Here is a 24,027-nt window from a genome sequence, read left to right as displayed (position 1 = left end):
AAAGGCTAAAGACCCCTGCTCTAACAAATGTCTAGCCCAGGGGTCTCAAACTCATTTGCGGTTCTCAAGATGATAGTTTGAGGCAGCCATCTTATTGAAGTTGAAGGGACAGTGTTTATTATTTAACCAATACATGCTGTAGTATTCTGTTGTGCAACCTAAAATGAGTGTTAAAAACCCCAAGTGAGAATGAAAAGACTTATAGTGACCATGAAACAACTTATAGTGCCCAGCCTTTCGCCAGATTTTTTTTGGGTACCATTAGCAGCAAGATGTCGGGCAATTACGTCAGTTCCCTATAGGTGAGACTTAAGTTATATAAAATGAATAACAGTATCTCAACTAAACAGTATTTTTTTAAAATACACATCTTTATGGCTGTTTATGTATTTTTGCCAGTTATTTAAATCAATATTCTTTTTTTTTTTAATAAGTGACATTTTTTTACTCCTTGGAAGCACTGAATAATACACACTGTCCCTTACAGAGCAGCTCTAGCGTATTACGGATTGATTTATTACTGTTGATATATTTTCATATGAATTATTCTTTTAATCTTTAGATCTCATTTGTGTGGGCAAATGAGAATTTTTTTTATTAGAAAACAGGCTAATTTTTGGGGGGGAAACCTGATTTGGCCCAACCTCCCGCAGACCCTAGCTTTGGCAGCCACCCAGGTCAATTGAGTTTGAGACCTCTGATCTAGCCAGTCTATGTTTGTACAATTTTAACCCAAAATTTGGTTTGAGAGAAGATAGCTGACTGCTGCCTCTATTTGCACACAGGCCTGAGCGCAGTCAGCATTGACCAAATCCCGAACCAACTAACACACTTGGATTTGTCACAGTGAGTTCTGACTATATGACCCAGTGTTTATTTATCTTATTTAATGTAATATACCAAGGTGTTTGGTGTCCTTGTCTGTTGAGCCAGGAACCTTCTACAGCATCTACCAGAATGGGTGTGCGAATGCAGAAAAATGGAGATGCTGGACATCTCACAAAATCTCCTTGCTGAGGTTCCAACCAGGTTAGCTTTAGCGTCCCACCAAGAATTTGTACACAGAACCTCTGGCTGTTTGGCAGTTCTACTTTATACGTCTAGCATTGCACCACCCTCATTCACGAGTCCAGTAGTCATCCTCTATACAAAGCCAAGTTTCCATTTTCCAAGTGTATTAGAATTAGTTACATCAACTATGTAAATAGTGTGACACCTTGGAAACACTAGTCACATTAAACAAAAGGAAACCTTGACAGACATCCCATTTTTTAAATCTCTACATGTGATTATTGGTGACATTTTTCTCCTGCACAAAGAATATATTTGTGTGTTAATTTGTAAATGTCAGAGCCAGAACAGATGGTAGACCCAAACGCGCAACGTTTCACAACAAACTTTATTGCGAAACCTGAGAAGTCATGTATGGAAAAGCAAGTGCCAGCAATCCGGCGATCGCTGGGCAGGAGGAGCAGGGAGCTCACGGGATCGGAGAGTGGTCGGAAGGCAGGACCGAGTTGAGTAGCCGGGACGGGTGATCAGAGCATAGTCAATGGGCAGAAAAAGGTCAGGGGCCCGGAGACAATCGGGAAGCTAGGGGCAGATGAGCAGGATACAGGTAAGGACAGGACAGACGGCAGCCAAAGTCAAATAGTACTTGCCTTGCGTGTGCGGAGCTTCGCTGACGGGCTGACAAGGAGTGAATGGAGTACTGAGTTTAAATAGGAGGGGAACCAATCAGGCAATGAGCAAGAGCTGGCGCCAAACGAGCAGGCACAGGTGAGAGCAATGGGTAACCGTGACAGTAAATCCCAAAAATACAGCTTTGGACGTTATCTATTGGTTAAAACTGAGGGAAAAACATCATTCACCAATTTCAGTTTACTATGTTTTGTTCCAAAAAAAAAATCCGAGCATGTGTCTTTGTTAACTCAAACAATAAGATAATCATTTTAGGATAATCATATGGCATATTAATTCGAAGGTGCTGTATGTTAAAGAGCTTGAAAAAAGTAATGATTTGCCAAAATCTTAGCGCATCTCACTTTAAAGGTGGAGTGTGTCAATTTTGGTCTCCTTAAATAGTTGACAGTCGAGTATTTTCTCTATCAAGTATGGGTTACAATTCCCAACTGAGTTCAAAGAGCCTTTATAAAAAAATCCATATTTGATTTTACTTTTATCAAAGCTGTTTATGACTCACAACACATTAGGAAGCAGTAAAGGGGGAAGTGGTGGTGGAGTGTGATTTAATGCTCGTGCTCGCTGTTGTCTGTTAGCATAGCATGAAAATGATGAAATTAAGAAAATTACTGTTCCAAATACAGTCCAAACGCCAACCCAAACGCACAAATAGAAAGAAAAAAGTTTATTTTAAAGAAAAGTTAATTCAAGTATGTGTCAGTAATACTCATACTTGCACGCTCCACACAAGCAGCTTGACAAAGGCTGCAATGATAACTTTAACCAAAAGATGGCTTTAGCAATTAGAACATTTAAAATTTCCGGACAGCACCTTTAATTTTAATGTCAAAAAACTCTAATAGATTGAGATGAGTAGTTCATGGGGATAAATTGTTCGCTGAGCTGCTGTCTTTTGGCATGTTCGTCTCATTTGAGTGGCAAGGCACAATATTTAAGTAGGTTAACGGGCTTTAGAGTTCTGTTCAATATTCATCCATCCATCCATTATCTGCACCGCTTATCCTCAGTAGGGTCGCGGGGGTGCTGGAGCCCATCCCAGCTATCTTCGGGCAGTGGGCAGGGGACACCCCGAACCGGTTCCCAGCCAGTCGCAGGGCACACAGAGACAGACAACTCACTCGCTCATTCACACCTAGGGACAATTTTGACCGGTCAATTAACCTGACATGCGTGTTTTTGGAATGTGGGGGAAACCAGAGTTCCCGGAGGAAACCCACAAAAGCACGGGGAGAACATGCAAATTCCACACAGGAAGGTTTGATCTCATGACCTCAGAACTGTGCCGCACCTGCGCTAACCACTGCGCTGCCGTGCTGCTCAATATGTGACATGGATTTTCCAAAGCACTATACAGAAGAGTTGATTAGCCTTTTTAAACAAACATTTTACTGCAAGATTGTGGCAAACTTCCATTTGCTCATACGATGCTATCTACAGTATAATGTCTTTGATATTGTTCCTTATGCCAAGTTCCCATTGTAATGGTGCAAAAACAAACTTTTCATTCATTCATATTCACCGCAATTGCATTTTTTTTGTCCCCCCCCAGAACATATGTGGGAAGGTAAATTAACAATCGCAAAATAAATTTATATTTGTGTTTGACTGCTGAGGTAAAATAAGTATAGACTTCTTAAAAATTCTAACAAAGCTGTTTAACTGACTCTCCAATGTCTTATTGTAATCCATCACTGCGTGCACCTGTGTTCTTTGCAATAGGTTGCTCAACAGCTTAAGTTTGAAGAAGCTTCTTGCAGGGAATAATCACTTGCAGAGTTTGCCAGACCTGCTGGATCACATCCCCCTGGAGGTCTTGGACATTCAGCACAACATGCTTGGAGAACTCCCAGAAAGCCTCTTCTTAAAAGCTTTAAAGTGAGTCCCGCTATTCTGTTTAAATTCATCACTTTTTTCACTCCAGTCGGTAAACTGTTGGGTTTGGATTTTAGTCTAAGGTGACATTTAATGCATTCTTTGTCTTTATTCTAGGCCCTAGATCTATGTACTCAACTGAAATGTGATCTCAAATTAGCTGGTTGCTTCCTGTTTGCTCAATCACTTAACACCCATTAACGCTCTAATCGACTTCTGTGTCTAAACACCGAGGCGGAATTATGGCATAATCGCTCCTGATCGGTTTTCTAATAGATGTTTAAAATCAGATTTTCAAACAAAAGGAAGAGACTACCAAAAAATTGAAAGTTGGATTTCACTGCGCATCATATTCAAGAGTAAACATTTGTTTGTCAAAAACAATGTATGTTTATCATTGCGTGAATATTGTTCTTGGAAAAACATGATGAATTTCAATTTGGTAGTGGTAATAGTTAACTTAAACCATTCAACAATTCAGCATTGCTTACAATTAAATGTGTTTTGAGAAGATTCTGGTGTTTTAGGTAAAAGCACACTCCACTAACATGTTTTCCATTACCATTTAACTATTGTGTTCATTGTAATAATGTATTAATTATTTTACTATTCTGCTTTTTGAAAATATTTCTCACAATACAATTTCATTTTTTAAAGATTGTTTTTACTGAGTTTTTAGCCAAATGTTCTTGTTCTTGCTATCTGCTATACAGTAGTCCAGAGATAGTCAAAAGTAGAAAGTAACATTTCTTAGATATCAGTAACATATAAAAAAAGACAAAAAACAAACAAAATAAGAACGATAGATCAACAAATAAAAACACAGAACACAGAATTGCAGTTAAATGAATCATCTTTATTGCTATTATCCAATGGTAAAAAAAAAATTGAAGCGCTTAACCTTTCAGTGAAGGAAAGCAATGTAGAGAGCGGCTGGCTAGCTGCAAGTTAAAATCAGGGATCCCTGGGTGGAACCAGGTCTCTATGATGGTTACAAGTGTCACAAATGTAGCCGTTTCCCACCCACGAATTGTAGCTCCAGGTCATCCGTTTCATGGCTTATGGATCTGGCGTTTATGTGATACAGGTGTGGCTAAAGAATTTTTTTATGTAGCCTCGCCGTAGGAGTCGCAAAAGTATTATGCTCTCATTTGAATACATAATAAGAGAAATGGTAATTTTATTGCGCTCAATACTAATGAAGCAAGATAGATATTTTTTTGTATTTACTGTTTGTTTTCATCAATGTTCTTCCACTGATTATTAATCCAGGACAAAGCAAGAAAAATATGTTTTTGTCCGTTAAAAAAAATGTATTAAGGCTCCTTCATAGTATCTGGAAATAGTTTCATTCCTGACAGTTTATTGTGGCAATGTATAAATATACTGCATAACTGATAAGGCTTTACTCAGATCCACAAGTTCAGAAATTGACAGACAACAAAAGATTTACTTGGCTGTTTCATTTCACACTTGATGAGTCAACATCACCCGAGAGACCCATTAATCTGCATACAAGCCATTAAACAGCCCATTCCCATAATATTTCTCCTCTATAGAAGAAAAAAACATTCATTTCGTTTCACTAACAATCACTCCCACATTTTATATCTATAATGGATAATTGAACATCTACAAAAATACGTACAGTCATTTTATTCCATGACAAAATACTGGTAATTGAGAGAGCACAGTAGCTACTGTACCGAGTCTTACCAGATGTTTTCAAAGTATTTGCACCATCTCTCAGTATGATTCAAAGCAAGGTACAATAGATAGTCATTGTCAAGAACCAGGAACGGAGACGGGAACCCAGCCGCGGGCACCCCGAATCAGTAATCAAGACTATCATATACATACTGTTAAATTAATGCCACTTCAATTAGCACTAATTTACCTTCTATCTTTTTTGTCCTTCACAGTCTCAAATATCTAAACGTGTCAGCCAATAACCTGAAAAGCATTCCATCCAGCGGCCATTCTGATGACAGCCTCAGCACGCTGCAGGAACTCTACCTGACCAAGAACAATCTGAATGAAAACTGCGGCACTCTGCTGGCAGGGCACCACAACTTAAGAGTTCTGCACATGGCCTACAATCAGTTGATCTCATTTCCTGCCAGGTTTGGTAAATTTTAGAGCTATTTTAATTCCAGCACAATATAATGCAATGGTACAAAAATAGTAGCACAACAAAAAATATTCAACACTGTTATGGCCTTTAATTGTAGTAGGTCCAAGGGATGATAGAAGGAACCTTCTCTGCAAAAAGTCCATTTAATATACTGGGTGTTCCAAAGGTGTAGGGCACATTTTGACCTAATAATTCATTGTCAAAATGTGCCCAAGACTTTTAATACCCGGCCAACATAACAAAGACAAATGTTGCCCATTTAACTAAATATTATTTTTTATTTCCTTTATAAAGTTTTTGTCACTTATTTATTCTGGGGTGCCGTGTCTTATCTCAATTTTAAACAATGTTCACTACTGGAAGTTAAACCTATATATATATATATATATATATATATATATATATATATATATATATTGTCACGAGCGCGTGGTGGCGTGGAAGGTGACCGGACCAGAACGGAGGCAGGAGGCATGAAGGGAGAACTCAAATGCGTTGACGATCCATAGGTTTTATTTAATAAAATAAAAGTCGCCCAATACTCCGAGGCAAAACAGAACAATACAGAGTTCCTCCGGCACGAACTCAACAGGACAAGGCATAACAGACTAAAACAGGACAAGGCATAACAGACCGGGATTGTGAATAATGAGTAATGAACCAGCACCCGCCAAACCCAAAATCCAGCCTTAAATAGCAGAACAGCAATCAGCTGATCTGCTTCAGCTTGAGTTCGGGGGCGTGGCATACTGGTCGTCATGGCGACCGTGACAGAGCCCCCCTCTTAAGGGACAGCTCCCGAGGTCCCAAAAAAGAAAAAATTACTACCTCGCGCCCCGGAATGTTGACGATCGCGATTGGGGCAACCCTGCTCCCTCCTCCGAACACGCAGGAACGGGGAGAGGCAGGCGCCATCTGCGTCGGGCGGATCGGAATCGGCGCTCGGCAGGGGGGGTCTGGTGGCCAATCAGGACAGGCCGATGCAGAAGAGTCGCACTCAGGACAGGCCGATGCAGAAGAGTCGCACTCAGGTCAGGCCGATGCAGAAGAGTCGCACTCAGGTCAGGCCGATGCAGAAGAGTCGCACTCAGGGGGGTCAGATTCAGAAGAGTCGCACTCAGGGGGGTCAGATTCAGAAGAGTCAGGCTCAGGGGTTCAGGTTCAGAAGTGGCGATTCAGACAGGACAGGCGGAATCGGCAAAACAGGAGGAGCGGAGTCGGCCCGACGGGCAGCGGAGTCGGAGTCGGCGCGACGGGCAGCGGAGTCGGAGTCGGCCCGACGGGCAGCAGAGTCGGATTAGGGCTGGCACGCAGGGGAGACGGAATAGCAGGCAATCGGCACGGGAGTCGGGCAGGCAGGCATGAGAGTCGAACAGGCAGGCGTCAATTCTTCCCGGGACCCCATTCGAGGCACAGCAAGGGCCACGACGGGCGGGGCCGTGGTTCGAACGGGCAGGGAAGGCCAACTCAGTAGGCGCCTGCCGAACTGCGCTCTCCAGCTCTCCCAAGTCGCGCTGGGATCGTTCGCTGAGTTCTATTTGTTGGCTGGTTCATTCTGTCACGAGCGCGTGGTGGCGTGGAAGGTGACCGGACCAGAACGGAGGCAGGAGGCATGAAGGGAGAACTCAAATGCGTTGACGATCCATAGGTTTTATTTAATAAAATAAAAGTCGCCCAATACTCCGAGGCAAAACAGAACAATACAGAGTTCCTCCGGCACGAACTCAACAGGACAAGGCATAACAGACTAAAACAGGACAAGGCATAACAGACCGGGATTGTGAATAATGAGTAATGAACCAGCACCCGCCAAACCCAAAATCCAGCCTTAAATAGCAGAACAGCAATCAGCTGATCTGCTTCAGCTTGAGTTCGGGGGCGTGGCATACTGGTCGTCATGGCGACCGTGACATATATATATATATATATATATATATATATATATATATATACTATATTACCCTTGTCAATTTTTTATCTGGTAGTAACTTTGCAAGTTTTTGGGCCATTTTTTAGGATCTCAGAAATAGCAATAATAAACATCTCATCTCATTAGCTGCACCGCTTATCCTCAGTAGGGTCGCGGAGGTGCTGGCGCCCATCCCAGCAATCATTGGGCAGTGGGCAGGGGACACCCTGAACTGGTTGCCAGCCAATCGCGGGGCACACAGGGACAGACAACTCGCTCGCCCATTCACACCTAGGGACAATTTGGACCGGCCAATCCACCTGAAATGCATGTCTTTGGAATGTGGGAGGAAACCGGAGTGCCCGGAGGAAACCCACGCAAGCACGGGGAGAACATACATCTCCGCACAGAAGGTCCGGTAGCTGGATTTGAACCCACACAGGAGGTTCCCAAGACCTTAGAACTGTGCCGCACACGCGCTAACCACTGCGCCGAAACATATTCCACCAAATTGACAAGCATTCTTTATTGGCAATTAAACAAATGGCCTGACAGCACTAGATTGTCTATATGTATAACTATAAAGCACTGTTATTGCTGTTATACAAGCAACAGAGTTAAATAAAATAAAAGTATGACTTATATGTCAAATTTTAATCCAGGATAATTTAAGCGATGCAACATATTACGGGGATATGCCATTAAACCCATTAATATTTCACACGATTGACAGTAGTAGTGCCAGATTTATCTCTGGGGATAATTTTAGCCCGATTGTTAGGCTGGTCTGGAGCAAGCTAGCTATAGAGAATATTTCACAGTAGTAACTGAGCCAAGCTTAATGTACATAACCTCTTCTCATGCAACCAACTTTAGGATAAATTTAGCCGAAATAACAAACATATTTGCACTTAATCCCTTATCCCGGTTTTGTGCAATATCCCCGAGGTGTATCTGTGTGGTGCCTCCTGCAGATTACTGAAACACAGTGCGGTTTGACAGAGCTCAATGTTTTTTTGGTTTGTGCAGTTTGCCGAAACATAATCATTCACATCCTTCGCACCTTTTTAACCCTTTACCCATTTTCTTGCCTCGTATAATTGTTGATTATTTTTCAGAAAAAAATGTGTTCTTAATCTGCACTTGTCTTTCATTAGCTAAATTTGGCCATATTTGTTTGTCTTTAGTAAACTGAGTAAGCTCGAGCTGCTTGAGGAGCTCAATTTAAGTGGCAACATGCTTAAGAGCATCCCCTCCACCGTGTCCAGCTGCAAGCGACTGCATACCCTCATAGCGCACTCCAATCACATTAACGTCTTCCCAGAGATCCTCAACCTTCCTGAAATCAAGGTCAGATCTCCTGGACTTATTTTTTGGCAAAAGCAACAAAACGTGAAAAGCGGATGGTGTTGTGTATTTGCAGCTTGTGGATCTAAGCTGCAACGAGCTGACCGAGATCCAACTGCCTGATTCGTTGCCGCCCAGCTTGCAGGAGCTGGATTTAACGGGCAACAACAGCCTGATGCTGGAACCCAAAACTCTTAATCTAATCAGGTGAGTTTCTTGAAAACATTTACGCACCTGGGCTTTATACATGTGGCAAGTGGTGCCTGGGTTTGAATATTTCCAAGTAAATTGGAGATAATGTGTTGAATTTTGAAATGTCATTGCTTTTGTCATCATTCCAAAAAGCTAGCTCGTATAATATTTATCTTGAAACCAAAAGAAAACAATCAAACAAACAAAAATGAATTTGGGGGGCACTGATAAGTCAAAGTTAACCTCTGTTAGCATTATATGTCGGGATTAGATTAAAATATATTTTCCATGAAATTATAAAAGCAATATTATGTTAGCAAAACATTTACATTTTCACAGAAAATCATCGCCCTGTTACAATTTTGAAAAATCACAGTAATCCATTGCTGTATTGCTGTTTACTTATCGCGGGGTCACTACGATACTAGATTTTTACCGTGCATTGTGTTCTGCAATCTGATTGGCTAAACAGAGGAGGGTGCTTTCTATCGCCAACAAATCTGAATTTCTTGACCCGCTAAACTTGCTCTACAGCCACATGTGGGTCTTTGCTGCTCCCTACTGGCTCCATCACGCTTTTCCAAAAATGTTTGAGAATGGGATAATGTATGGTTTCTCGAGAACAGAACAGAAAAGTAAATGCAGTTTTCGATAGCGTCCACCTGATAGTGGCAGTATCATATAAAGTAAAGTGCATCATGTCCTTAATCCATACAGTTGCACAATGGAATGGCCTGATTTTTCTTTTATTTATTATAATTTAACAGTACAGAATTTATTTGTAAAAAAAAAAAAACATTCATAAAGTACAGTACTTTTATTTGCTAAACAAATACTTGACCGTGTAATTTGACTTTGTTCTTAAGTAATAAATAATCAAATCATTCTGTAAATATGGCAGCACGGCGGCGCAGTGGTTAGCGCGTGTGCGGCACAGTTCTAAGGTCTCGGTAACCTCCTGTGTGGGTTCAAATCCAGCTACCGGACTTCCTGTGCGGAGTTTGTATGTTCTCCCCGTGCTTGCGTGGGTTTCCTCCGTGCACTCCAGTTTCCTCCCACATTCCAAAGACATGCATTTCAGGTGGATTGGCCGGTCCAAATTGTCCCTAGGTGTGAATGAGCGAGCGAGTTGTCTGTCCCTGTGTGTCCTGCGATTGGCTGGCAACCAGTTCAGGGTGTCCCCTGCCCACTGCCCGATGATTGCTGGGATGGGCTCCAGCACCCCTGCGACCCTATAGGATAAGCGGTGCAGCTAATGAGATGAGATGATTCTGTAAATATTTCTACTTTGTGGGTTTTGACTATCGGGGCACAACCACCCACGAAAAACGTAGAACAATTTTAATTTATTGTAAACCTGCTAAGCTAATATAGAGAATAACGCTCCCATGAAGTATTTCTGATAATCTTCAGTCAAACATAGAGCTTTTGCAGCCTGCCGACCATTTTTCAGCACAGCATAAATATGTATATATAAAAGAGGAAATGAGTTTGACAGTTAAACTACAGGTTAAAAAAAAACAAATTGTCAATGTATTTTTTGAAGTCACATCACCACGTTGAAACTGGACCAAAAATCGAGCACAACGGGAGACTCGCCAAGTGCCTGGAGCCACGGGTACTCCGAAATGAGCGGCCAAAGGAACAAGTGAGCTTTTCAACTTGTTGCCATTGTCTGTGAATGTGCATTTGAACGCATACTGTGTCGGGTTCACAACAGGTTGTGTGTGTCAGTTTTGGCCATCGACCGCCTTGGAGACAGCGCAGAAGCGTGCTACGGTATTTTCGACGGCGATCGCAACGAGGAAGTACCGAGGCTGCTTCAGTGCACTATGGGCGACGTGCTTTGTGAGGAAGTGCAGCATTGCAGTATTGACAGTGTGTATATGAGCAATACATTCCTAACTTCACACAGGTTTGTGTTGCTTCCCAACAAATCATTGGTTTTTCCACAGCTAGTCTCTCTCTAATCCACAGTTGTGTGTGGAAACAGGAAATTAGGCACGGTCGGACAGAAATTGGGGGCCTCTGCCTTGCTGTGCTACATCCATCATGAGTCCTCAGAGCCCGGAGGGTACCTCAGTGTCACAGTGGCCAACGTGGGGACCTGTCAGGCCGTCTTGTGTCGAGACCGCCGACCTGTACCCCTCTCAAAAATCTACAGTTTGGAAAACTGCACTGAAGAGATGGAAAGAGTTAAACAGAGCAAAGCCATCATTACTGAGGTAAAATTCAGATTTAAGGGGGCAGAGTCAGATCAAACTGCATAAGGCTACTTCTGATTTGACAATCAAACAGTCCCATTTGTGTCTTGGCCTTACTACTTGTCTATCTGATCCCATTTTAGTCATTATTGAAGACCCTGTTTAATGAGTTTATAGTAGAACACTTGTAGTTCTCATAACACATCAAGTCACATTTATTTGTACAGCCCTTAATCACAAAATGTCCCGAAGGACTGCACAGGCAACAATTACAACATCCCCTTGATCTGAAACCTGATCACATGCAAGGGAAAAACTCAAAAACTTTTAGAAAATAAAAAACCTTGATGAGGGGCCACACAAGAGGTAACCCCCTTCCAAGATGACCTGGCTGCTTTGAATGTTGCATTGGGTAAAAATAAACAAAATGTAGTCAACATCAACTTTTAAAAAAATCAAAATTATGTGTATGTGTGTGTATTTTTGCTACTTAGTATAACTCTACATAATACTGTCCATTCCCGTACCTTTTCTTCTCTGGGATGACTCAAGTAGGCAGGAAACCCGCAGAAGTGATTAGTAGATGTTGCACTGTAGCAGTACCAGTTTAGTCTACATCAACAATAAACATTGTTTAAGAACAATTTTGGGTATTGCTTACAGCACAATTTAGAGCAATAATGTCCATTCATTGAAAAGACCCAGCCCCATCTTTTTTCTTTGCTCACCACACATGCCACTGAAAACATGTTCCACTACAGAGATTCGCTCCCCTTTCCAGTCAAAATGACTGGAACTCTAGGCACAGTAATGTCAATCAAATAAAGGGCAAAAATGTGGTGGATAAAAATGGGAGGATGTTACTACTTTACTGAGATTACAGAAATGCAGTGTTAATCAGATTGCTTTGTATCTATTAAACTCATGCAAATGTATATTGTGACTAGAAACAAATATCATAGTATTTACATTACATCTACGTATATTACAGAACTAGTTTCAAGTTAAAGTTGAACTAAAAAATAAAAACAACCTCACATCCGTAAAAAACTCATATTAGTGAATTTCAGTTCCATAGGTTTTGCAAAGTTACTTTTTGAAGTGGTGTTACCTCCTTTGAAATCATAAACTCAGAGATATGTCTGCAAATTCGGGACTGAATAAATCTTTTGGATTTAAGAGGGAGCTTGAGCGCTGCTTTGTATTGTTATTGATCATCTCACAGCACACAAAAATAAATACCGGTAGTCCCAATCATGGATAAAATCTCTGATGGACGTCATCTCTTTTATACTTTACTGCCCTCCAGTGGTAAAAATGAGCACACAGTTTGAATCCGTTAAAAACATAACTTTTGATATAAATGAGCTAAAGACGTACGGCAGGCAGGATCAAATCATTCCTTGGGTTATATGTTTGACATGCTCGATCTAGATGTTCACAGCCTCACATGGCTTAGGAATTTTCTGTTTCCCAGGACAACAAAGTGAGCGGCGTGACATGCTGCTCCCGCCTGCTGGGCTGCTCTTATCTCTCTCCGTGGGTGCTTCCAAAGCCCTGGGTGCACACCGAGCCGCTCTCATCCCATGACGACTTCCTGATCCTGGGCAATCGCGCGCTGTTCGAGCGCGTGCCCTACCAGGAAGCTGTGGACACGGTCCAAGCTGTGCGAGAGCCACGCGCTGCCGCCAAGAAGCTCTGCACGTTGGCCCAAAGCTACGGCTGCAAGGACAACATCGGGGCCACCGTTGTGGCCTTGAAGGTCGCCGATAGAGGTGCAACCACTAATCAATCATGAAGTTAATTGACAAAATGTTTTTATATTAAATAGTTTGTACACCCTCTGATTGCATCCTCCTCAGAATTTTACATGCACAAAATGATTTTTTCCCGATTTTTAGATGTTTTTCTTAATACAAAGTCATGCCTTGTGGTTGTCTGGCGTGCAGGCCAGAATGTCCCCTGCTTACTGTCCAAAGTCGGCTGTAATGGGCTCCATCACCACAGTGACTGTTTCATACCTGTCAACCTCCACGGTTTCATACCTGTACAAACTGTCGTATTTTCCCGTACAAAATACAAAATAATCGTACACCATATTTATTTATTTATTTATTTCCAAATGATGCATGATGGGAAATCCCCAGGCGGCAGACGCATGCGCACAGTAGCATTAAACCGCTCGCTTCGTTTGCAACGAAAAAATCAATACTGAGATAGAGGCTACCGCTTCGAACTCGTTTGACTTGATCAATTTGCCGTTTCGTGATAGCTGGTGTATACCGGATGATACCCATATTTGACAAATTTCCGTTTTTCCGTAAAGATTTTCTTGTACGTTGTACTTGTTTTAAAATGCATAAAAAACGTATTTTGTACAGCAAAACCGTATAAGTTGAGAGGGATGCTGTTTGACTGTTTTTCAAGGGTTAAATTGCATAGTTCGGAGCAGTTGTTCTCAACTTGTCTGACTTGGGAACCCATCATCCGATCCTAATGATAAGCCGCGACCCAATTGCATTTAAATGGTAAATAAACATAAAAATACAATAATAAGTTAAATAACATGATATTAAAGAGAGTTAATTATGAGGGAGTCACCACAACAAAGGCAATTGCGTAGCGCAGAGATGCGGGACTAGGCGGGCTTGGAGAGGGGGATGTAAAGGCACAAAATTTTAATGATACATAAGCGCTTACTGTACACTTAAAATTGAAGTTAATGTAACATAAGAAGAACGTGAACACACAAAATATGTTTACTGTTTTAGTTTACAGCTGGACTTGCAACGCTATTACTTTCTACAGGTGTTTTAAAAATGTATCCAATGAGATTTGTCTAGTCTCTAATCTCCTTTGAAGACATCAGCTTCTCCATGGTAAATAGTAAATCAAAGTGCTGCGTAGAATCTTCCGCGGCTTTGTAATCCGCACTTGCTGCTTCCTGATATACTCCTTGGCTTGGTCACTCGAACGAACACCGCGTCCGTGTTTTTCTATTATTTCTTGGTTCGTTACAGTTATCATCATTCTCCCTTTATGTCAGACACCTTACGGTTTCCCTTTCTGTAACACATGGCTAAGGTCACAAAAAATAACAAAGAGGAGATGCTATTAAAGAGATGTGACCACAACAGACTCGCTGAGGAATATAGCAGGTATAAACAAAGCTGCAGAATCAGGTGCCTGTTTGCAGGAGTTCCATGCGTAACTGACTGAGCTGATGGCGAGAAACAGACTTGAGCGTTCTCTAGTGGTAGCCTCTGGGACTGCTTGTTAACTGTTTTTTCCGTCCTAAAGCAAGCAATGTTTTTGTTCAAAATGTTGAGCGTAGAGGTGCTCGTATAAAAAGGTATACATTTACATGGATTCAAATAACATTATTTAGCTTATGTGATTGACTGAATAATCGACCAATCAATCAATGATTGAAATAATTGTTTGTTGCGACCCTAGTCGGCGAGGACAGCTGTACCTGTGAACCAGCCGTTTGCACCGCCGAACCCCGGGCTCTTCCACCCGTTCCTTTGGGTGTACCTACGGCACCGAGCGACACGACTAACCTGTCGTCCACCAGCGGGGTGGTCTCTGAGTTCAACAGTGAAATGTCGGAGGTGGGCAGCGAGGCTTGTTCTACTGCTTCAGACGAACACCCGCGGCCTGAACGGCGTTGCAGCCTACACCCCGGTGCCACGCTGTGCGGCATGCCGGTCCCAGTCTCAGTCGGTCTGGCCGGCCACGTGGGGCTTTTTCAGCGTGGACCTTCCTGCGCAACGTTTTCCAGCAACCACTCCAACAACGGTTTGGACAGCGACGATGAGACCCCACTCGAGGGTGTCATCTCCAATGGCAGCAAATTAGAAGTGGAGGTAGACATTCACTGCTGCGCCTTTCAGTTGCGACCTGCAGCCGCTGAGATCCTGAAAGACGCGGACTCAGAAAAACGAGGGTCCAATTTTCCTGACGGAAAGATACATAGACAAAACAGTGTGGTGGTCTCGGCAACCAACGGCTGCCTGCTGGCTGTTTGCGGTAGGGAGCTTGCCGACCTGAAGACATCACCGTCCACTACCTGCCTGTTCGTGAAGAGGCTTCCGAATGGCTCGGTGGTGGCACCCGAAGACAGTCACAACCTTATCGAGGTGGCCCTGGAGGCACCTAAGAAGAAGTCCGGATATTTCACCGCTCCCGCGCAGCAGGACCTTGAAGACCAGCTGATTGTGCCTCCTTGTCTGGAGCAGGAAGTGCGGGAGCAGCTAAAAGGCCAGAATCCTCCAGGTTCAGCCCATCCTGGGCACCCTGCCTTAAACAACGCAGGGTGTGATGTTCAATCTCAACCCCTAGTGCCAGGTCCTGGAGTGACCCCAATTGTAAAGCCTGAGGTCTATGACACTGCCCTGTAAAAAGGGGTAACATAGCACAACCTGGCTGCCATTCTATTATCGTGCCATTCCAGGGAAGCAAAAGCGACATATCCCTCGAAGAATCATTGCAAACTTCTCTTTGGATTTCCTCTAGAGCCTGAAACGGTCCCGCTCTTGGAGAATCTCTGTTTGTTCAGCGCGAGTCATACCCTTCTAGTTAAGTGCCTACTGCAGACAACTCGGCCTCAGAGTTCCAAGGCTACACGGCTGTTTTAGAGTAGAGCTTCTTACTTAAACGGGAAGGAAGGACAACAAGGCTGACACAGCTAATCCTCCTTCTCCTGTAGCTTATAATAGCAGATATACATCATGAATGCCATTCTCTCTTATAGCCTCAATTACACATCCTGAGTTTGCCAATTTGGAAGAGTAGTAACTTAACTTAATTTGACTGGCTCTTGTTTGCGGTAATGTTATGGTAGATTGAGTAGGTTGCCAAAGCTCAGGATGAGTCCTGATTGCACTTGTTAAACCCCATGCCTGTTAAAATGTTTCCATTTTGGACCATACACAGGGAAAGTAAAGGTAATCTTTTGATATGCTCTGCCTTTTTTTATGAGTAAGCCATTGTTTCTCAACCTTTTGTGAACTGAGCGTAAGCTCAAATGTTTTTACCCCCCACAAATGAGTTACCAAAATGATTTTATTAATTACAAGAATAGTGATCTACTATCATCTACTGGATACGGCAGAAAACGTGTTTTTCTGTTGATAACTGGAAGGCCTCCCTGGTACTGGTGGAGAAACACTGAAGTAAGCAATTCATATGAGTTTATAAGCAATTAAAACTATTTAAAGGAAAAGCTAAATAAACTTTGTCTTTTACAGGCAAATCTATTTTTAATAACAGACCGTGGGCAAATTTAAACATAACTTTTGATTTTACTTAAAAAAATGGCCACAGGCTATACTTTGGCCATCCCTGCTCATACTGATACAGAACAATTTCAGTATTGTTGGCATTAAGAGCTGCAGTGTGATAACCTTGTGAGCCAAAATAAGTCAGACTGGGCATCACTTTCCATTTCACAAAATTTCAAACACAATAAATAGAGAGTGACACTATATTTTCAAATGTTTTTAACGTGTTAGCGATGTTTTATATCAATACTCTACTCTTGAGGAGTCATGATACAATACTGATACCCCGTACCAGCACCAGTTCCATGTAAAATTCCCTTCGCCTTTGCAGATATATTTACTTATATTTCAAGGAATTCCTTTAAATTGTCATCACAAATGTATATGATTCTTGTAATTTCTAGCTCCATCTTCTGATAAATGGCCACTGGAGGGTGGGCAATACGTACTGGGAATTTTGGTATTGATCCGATCCAAGTAACTCCAGGGTAGTCTCGATCATTATCAATCCAATACTGATAATTTCCGCTTGTAAATCTTGATTGTTGAATAATCGATCGCATCGCCCCATGAGTTTGTTTATAATTTTGATAAACAGCACATAGATCTTACTCTAATAGTGTACAGTTTAAAAAAATTAAATAACTACATTGCAGATTTGTACAGTATAAGAAATACATATTTTTTTCTTTTACAACTGTTCAAAACAAAAGTCGAGAGTAGTGTAACGTAAATATGAAAACAGTATAATAATGTCAACAAGACAACTAAAATATCTTGCATTGCACAATATTTTGAAAAAGGTCAGATACTACAAATACAGAGGTACCTCTAGTTACATATTTAATTTGTCTTGGAAGTAGCTTTGTAACCTGAACACTTTGCAAGTAGAGACACATTTTGAATATAAATGTGATAATCCGTTCCAAGCCCAGCAAAAGTTAGATATTTTTCTAATGAATTCTTAAAAAGCATCAGAACAAGAAAAAAAATACATTTTAAAATCAGATTACTGCATAATATACGTAAACAAGAGAGACATTATGTAAAAAAACAAAGACTAAAGGAAATACTAAAAATATTAATTCCCCCTATTGCCTCGCCTTTCTTTAAAAACTGATCCAATGACGTCTCCTTTTTCCTAATTTTGACAATCCGTCGGAAATGCGCGAGGCAGACGTAGCGATAGCCCGACTCGTCTACACTTATTCAGGATGATCCCTTTCCAAAAATTGCGAGACTTCATGGAATTTTGCTTAAATGTATATCATTTGGGCTGATTAAATGATGGTTGTGTCTTCCTCCCTGCTATCTTGCTGGAACCCCTCCTCCTCGTCTGTAAATTTTGAACTGTGACGGTGACACGAAGAGCATGCGAGGAGCATGCATGCGCACTGGGTTGCCAGGCAGGTTCGAAGAAATATTCAGTTTATTTACATTCGAGAAACTTTGGGACCGGCTAATAGTGGTGCGTACTGTACTGTTTTATTGACTTCGTATCGTGAAACGCCTTTGTAACTAGAGGTAATATTTTCTTGTTCAGGTACTTTGTAACCTGAAACTTTCACATGAAGAGACGTTTGTAGGTAGAGGTACCACTGTAGTGTAAACAATATAATGTAAAAACCTTTACCGGTTTGAAATTAAAATACGTCTACAACAACTGTTTCAGAACCAAAGTCCAGAGTCAAACCAAAAAAGGAGCTATGCAAAAAAAATTAGAATGTTGTATAACGTCAAAAAGACAACTAAAATACTTTTCATTATACAATATTTTATTGCAAAAAAAGTGTAAACAAAAATGTATAAATAATCTCACGACTCACAACATTATTAGAGTGATCATTTAGATTGGAAGGCAGTATCGATCTGAAGTCAATAGTATTGATCCGATCCAAGTACTCGTTCAGTATTTAAAATATCGATATTTGGATCAACCGCCCACCTTTAGCCCTTACCCTAAATGAAATGACTGGTCTTGGTGCAGATACCTGTTTTTTTAAAGACATTCTGTATCATTTGTTCAAACTACAGTAATTATGTAAATGACGATGTACAACGTGATCACACAGATGGGAAAAGTACTTGATCTTACGTTCGCAGCACTGTCAGATGACGCTTATACATTTCAATGTTGTTTTAAATCTTTTTTACAATAACATTTTAATTGTAAATATAATGCAGATCAGCAAATCATTGTGCCAATAAGAGAGCGTGGTTTGTTTGGACAACTAAAGTTGGGTTTGAGTTTGACTTATTGTTTTGCAGTTTTGACATTCCATGACTTTCTAGTGTTCCCTTTTCGCCTTAAAGCATTGCCGCACACTAGTTGTTCAGGAAAAAGAGCCATCGATTGAATCCCACTCGTGTCGAAGCCTTAATTGTCTTTCTCTTGTTATTTGACGTCCTTTTGGATTCAACACAAGTTACTGATGCACTTTCTACTGCATTTAGTGGGGGGAATGTGGTCCACAATCGTGTGCTTGTGTCATTTTAAGAAGCGACATTATCCTAAGCTCGAGAAGCTAGCATAAATTGCATCATGAAGCCTCATCTTGAACAGGTGGAATTGTGTTCTATGAACTAAACAGCTGCTAGAATCTTTATCCAACCTATGTATAAATTGTGACATACAAATACATGATTGGAGAATACTTCATGGTAAGCGTTGGGAAAAAATGTTCAACAATGCCAGAATGTTTGACTGCTAATGAGACACAGATTCGTGCACAAAAGCAACTCCTTAAAGTGACAGTGTGTATTATTTGACCACTGCTTCAAAGAAAGAAGATGAGTACAAACAGTGGATATTCAAAGTGACCAAAAAGCACCATTTTTATTAAACTTATTTGGTCTAGGCCAGGGGTGTCCAAACTTTTCAGAAATTGGGCCAGATTTCATAAACTGAAAATACGCACGGGTGACTTTCGGCCAGGCATTTTTTGAACAGTCTTTGATAAATTCACTATCTGTAAAAGGTTTGCAGTGCTTGACGATCAGCGTCTCAACCTCATAGCTGGCCTTTGTAGCCTGTTCATTTGACTGAAGGTGCTCATGAAAAAGCGCTGCTGTGCCGTTAAAACAGCTTCCAGTTGTTTCACCTTTTTACAGCATTTGTTTCCAGTTAGCTTTTTGTAGTCAGCATGTTGCATCCAGCAGTGCCTCTTTATATTTTTTCTTCAAAACAACCACAGTCTCTTGGCAAATTAGTCAGGCGCAGTTGTTTTGGATTTCGGTGAAAATGTACTCCAATTTCCAGTTGTCCTGGAAGTGGTGGCCCTTGTAGTCAACTTTCACTTATTTTTTTGTCCTCGTTTCAGAAAGGAGGTGGCCTAACATCCTCAGAGAAAAGCTTGGGTACAAATTTGTTTTATACTGCGGCCAATATTACTGGCGAGCCACATATTTACTTTATGACAGAGGTAACAATTTGATCCCCGGCCGTTACTGGCCCCCGGGGTGGACTTTGGATATGCCTGGTCTCGACTTTCGCGAGGTTATTGTTTTTTCGGGGTAAAGGCAAGATGACAGACAGTGAGAGACAATGATGTCAGCTCCCTCAGGGTGAAGTTCATGTTGTGTAAAATGAATGCAAAAATTATTTTCAAAAATGCACATTTTGGTCTTGGGCACATGTTGCCATTGAATATCTCGGAAACTCTTAAGGATAGAAATCCAATTCTGGAGAATTCAAAATGCTTGTAATCTTAATTTTTACATGGAATGTTCAAAGATGATCAATGCGAGCACCATTGGTCACACCACACACATCATTGCATTTTTAGTGGTTTCAACAACTTCAGTTATTTGTACCTTCAGCTCATGCACGCTTCCTGGAATAACATAGTCCAATCCTTTCACAAGTCGCCACGAAAAGAAATTGCGTGGTGGGAGAACTGGGTGGCCATGACGAGATCATGATTATTCTGGCCTACTGGCTCTTCTGATCGATTTACGGGTGCTCCACTGGAAAGCAGTTTGATCTTGTTCAATCACATCTTCTGGAGTTGAGGAGTATCCCCTTCTTTTAGGCTGGCATATGCACCTATCCATTATGAATTTACCATTCCATCTCACTATGGACTACCTCTCTGGTGGCTCCTTTCTGACGTTTCTGAGGAATGCACATTGGACAACAGTCCATGATTCTGTTTTTGAAAATTCAAAAACACAAAACTCTTTCCGGTTGAGTGAACGCTATTAATTGGTCTGAAAAGAAATAAAACAAATCCATAGCCTTACAAACCCAACATGGTTAGCATTAAAATGGCACAACTTTTACTTACGATCACAGTAAAGGAGATATTTTGCACTTAAGACTTTTACATGGTACTTATTAGAATTACAGTAAATATATTCAGTCATTCCCCACCTCTACCTCCTGTTTATATTCCAGGTTTTTGTTATATAATGGACTATGATACATAATTTAAAGACTTAAAGTATTTATTTTTTGGTTGGAGACATAAAATAGAAGAGATAATGTAGTTGCACAAGTGTATATACCTATTGATATGAGCATTTGTTGTTTAGGTCTAACTAATCATATTCAATTTCTCCGTACATATAAGTTAGTTCATATCTGTCTCGATTTGAAGTGCCTCTGATTGCTTTTGGTATTGTTAAGCCACCCACAGACAGACCCTTTTAAGTTGCACCCCACAGAGCTTTCCTAATCATCACTGTCACTTACTGGCCCGGATGTGCAATTACACTTTATTGTAAAAAGGGAGGAAAAACCACAGCACCGTATCATCACATTGGATTGGATTAACCCCGAATTCATTTTCACCTGTTCAAGTAAGGGTTTTCCCCCTGATTAAGAAAACCTACACGAGGGCAAGGCAAAAATCAAAACCTCAGCATGAGGAAAATAAGAAACCTTGAGAAAGGGCTGCACACGAGGTACTCCCCCTTCCAGGATGACCAGGCTGTAATGGATCTTGCAAAAACAATTAATACACAGATATTGTCAAAGTGAAAAATAGGTCATTCATACGCTATAGAAGTGTGTTTTAAGCCTAGATTTAAACAGTTCCAATGAAGTTTCAGATCAAATCTCAGAGGGCAGACCAATCTACAGCACCGGGGCCCAATAGAGAACACTCTCGAACCTGCGGATTTCTTCTAGGCTCTTGGGATCACTTGACAAAAAGTGTAGTTCAAAAAGATGGTTTAAAAAACAATATTACACGAAAAAACACACACAGAGACAGACGGCGGCGCAGTGGTTAGCACGGGTGCAGCACAGTTCAAAGGTCTTGGGAACCTCCTGTGTGGGTTCAAATCCAGCTACTGGACTTCCTGTGCGGAGTTTGTATGTTCTCCCCGTGCTTGCGTGGGTTTCCTCCGGGCACTCCGGTTTCCTCCCACATTCCAAAGACATGCATTTCAGGTGGATTGGCCGGTCCAAATTGTCCCTAGGTGTGAATGAGCAGGCGAGTTGTCTGTCCCTGTGTGCCCTGTGATTGGCTGGCAACCAGTTCAGGGTGTCCCCTGTCCACTGCCCGATGATTGCTGGGATGGGCTCCAGCACCCCCGCGACCCTACTGAGGATAAGCGGTGCAGCTAATGAGATGATATATATATATATATATACATACATACACTGCTGTATAAAATTCTCGGGCCACACAGATAATAGATGTTTTTTCATGAAAAGTCACACTACTTTTATTAATCAAATGAATAACAAAATAGATCAATAAAAAAGTCCAAACATTTGGATGGTTATAGATTATTTTTATTTGAAAAAACAAATTTATGCTTCAACCTTTGCTTTGAAATTTCTAAGCGACCCCAAACTTTTCACTAATAGTGTATATTATCAAGCTGAACAGGGCTGTTTTGATCACTGTATACCGTATGACAGCATAAATCTACTTTTAATGATTTAGAGAATAAGTGATAGCAAAATGAATGAATATGTCGTGACAGTGACTGGCTGAGGAAATGAATACAAATGGCATGAATGTGGTTGGCTTGTTGTTCATTCGTTTCCCTGGACAGAGATGTACAAGCATGTGCCCTGCTTATTTGAAGACAAATAATACAATAATACAAATTGATAAAGTGTATACAACAATTCTCTTTCCTCCATCACATCTTTACAATATATTATGCTAAAAGGATGAGGGATCACAGGCTTCGAGGGTAACAATATTCCCTTTTAATTCTTTAGTGGAGCGGGTCCAAGAAATGTTCTTATTTTTTGCCTTGAAATTAAACTTGTTGCAATGTGTATGTGATTAAAATGAAGCACATGCAGTCTTTGTGCATTAGGTGTATGCATGTTGATGTGACCTTTATGAATGAAAATGATCTCTGCAGTTGTTGATCGTGTGACCAAAGTAGCCAATGTTAATTCACCAGGTTCCTTTATGTACATTATTTCCTAGAAAGGCCTGAATATCTTTTTACTCTACAACTAGAGAAAACATTTTTATTTTTCTACTTCATAGCAAAGGAATATTGCAATCCCCACTATGGCAGTGGATGACTAAACTTGCCATATGTTGAAATAAATGTATGGATAAATAAATACCTACAAATGTGTGCCATATAAATAAATCAACACACAAATAAATCGTGGTAAACCTAAATATATGACAATTTTTTTCATATATGTATGCATTGTGTCATTTATTCTCTATTGTATTATCATACATGTCAACCTTTTGACATAAAAAGCGGTAGATTTTATCGCACACTCTACAACACGATCCATCTCCAGAATGTTAAAAAAACATGTTAGGGTCTGGTACGCCTCCTTCCACCAGAGGACTCCAACCAGGTTTGGGACTTGGCACAACTGTGTCCAATCACCACACACACATCTTCCGAATTCTCCCAACCTTTTATAAGGACAATTTGGACCGAACACGTTGTCGGGCTCATTTACATTTCTTCTCCCATTGCTACATGTGGTTTGGTTTTTTTGCTTCCTGTTTCTGGTTTGGATATTTTGTTAGTTATCTTGCACCCACTTTATTTGTTTATTTTTATTTCTGTTGTTACTTTGTTCCTTTTAATTCCACTGCCACGCAAGGTTTGTTTTCTTTTGTTTCTGGTCTCTTGTTTGGACAGTTTGTTCCTTTGCTCCCTGCATTTTTCCTTTGCGGTCTTTGTTTTGGATTTTTTTCAGGTTTGTGTTTGGACATTTGATTAGTTTTGTGCCCCTCTTGTTCGTTTTGTTACTTTGTTCCTGGTTTGTGAATAAACAACTTCCCTGTTTTGAGCACCGCTGCCTCAGTTCCTGCTTACCCCCCATATAGACCTAACAAATGTTTTAGTTAAAAAAAAGGGATGTGGCATGCTTCTTCCGAAATGGAAATCTTTCACTCACAAAGACTTAGCCTCCCTTCAAAATAAAGTAGCCGT

At 41.0% G+C, this 24,027-nt stretch overlaps 1 protein-coding gene across 2 annotated transcripts in view; it reads left to right on the top strand.

Moving 5' to 3' along the window:
• Window positions 1–23,885, top strand: part of phlpp2 (PH domain and leucine rich repeat protein phosphatase 2) — a 70,413-nt gene extending 46,528 nt beyond the window's left edge. For both annotated transcript variants that reach the window (XM_088334479.1, XM_088334478.1), the window contains 11 exons: window positions 786–846; window positions 934–1,029; window positions 3,424–3,579; window positions 5,499–5,699; window positions 8,807–8,969; window positions 9,043–9,173; window positions 10,705–10,806; window positions 10,879–11,073; window positions 11,152–11,383; window positions 12,840–13,137; window positions 14,819–23,885. In XM_088334479.1, coding sequence (XP_088190605.1) covers window positions 786–846; window positions 934–1,029; window positions 3,424–3,579; window positions 5,499–5,699; window positions 8,807–8,969; window positions 9,043–9,173; window positions 10,705–10,806; window positions 10,879–11,073; window positions 11,152–11,383; window positions 12,840–13,137; window positions 14,819–15,765 — 2,582 coding nt within the window. In that variant the 3' untranslated portion in view covers window positions 15,766–23,885. The remainder of the gene's footprint in view (window positions 1–785; window positions 847–933; window positions 1,030–3,423; window positions 3,580–5,498; window positions 5,700–8,806; window positions 8,970–9,042; window positions 9,174–10,704; window positions 10,807–10,878; window positions 11,074–11,151; window positions 11,384–12,839; window positions 13,138–14,818) is intronic.
• Window positions 23,886–24,027: the final 142 nt, after the last annotated feature.

The sequence above is a fragment of the Urocampus carinirostris genome, chromosome 4, assembly GCF_059441175.1.
Source record: "Urocampus carinirostris isolate Australia breed hairy pipefish chromosome 4, RoL_Ucar_1.0, whole genome shotgun sequence".
Lineage (NCBI taxonomy): Eukaryota > Metazoa > Chordata > Actinopteri > Syngnathiformes > Syngnathidae > Urocampus > Urocampus carinirostris.
The sequence above is the reverse complement of the archived record's forward strand: the minus strand, read 5'-3'. Positions and strand labels throughout refer to the sequence as shown.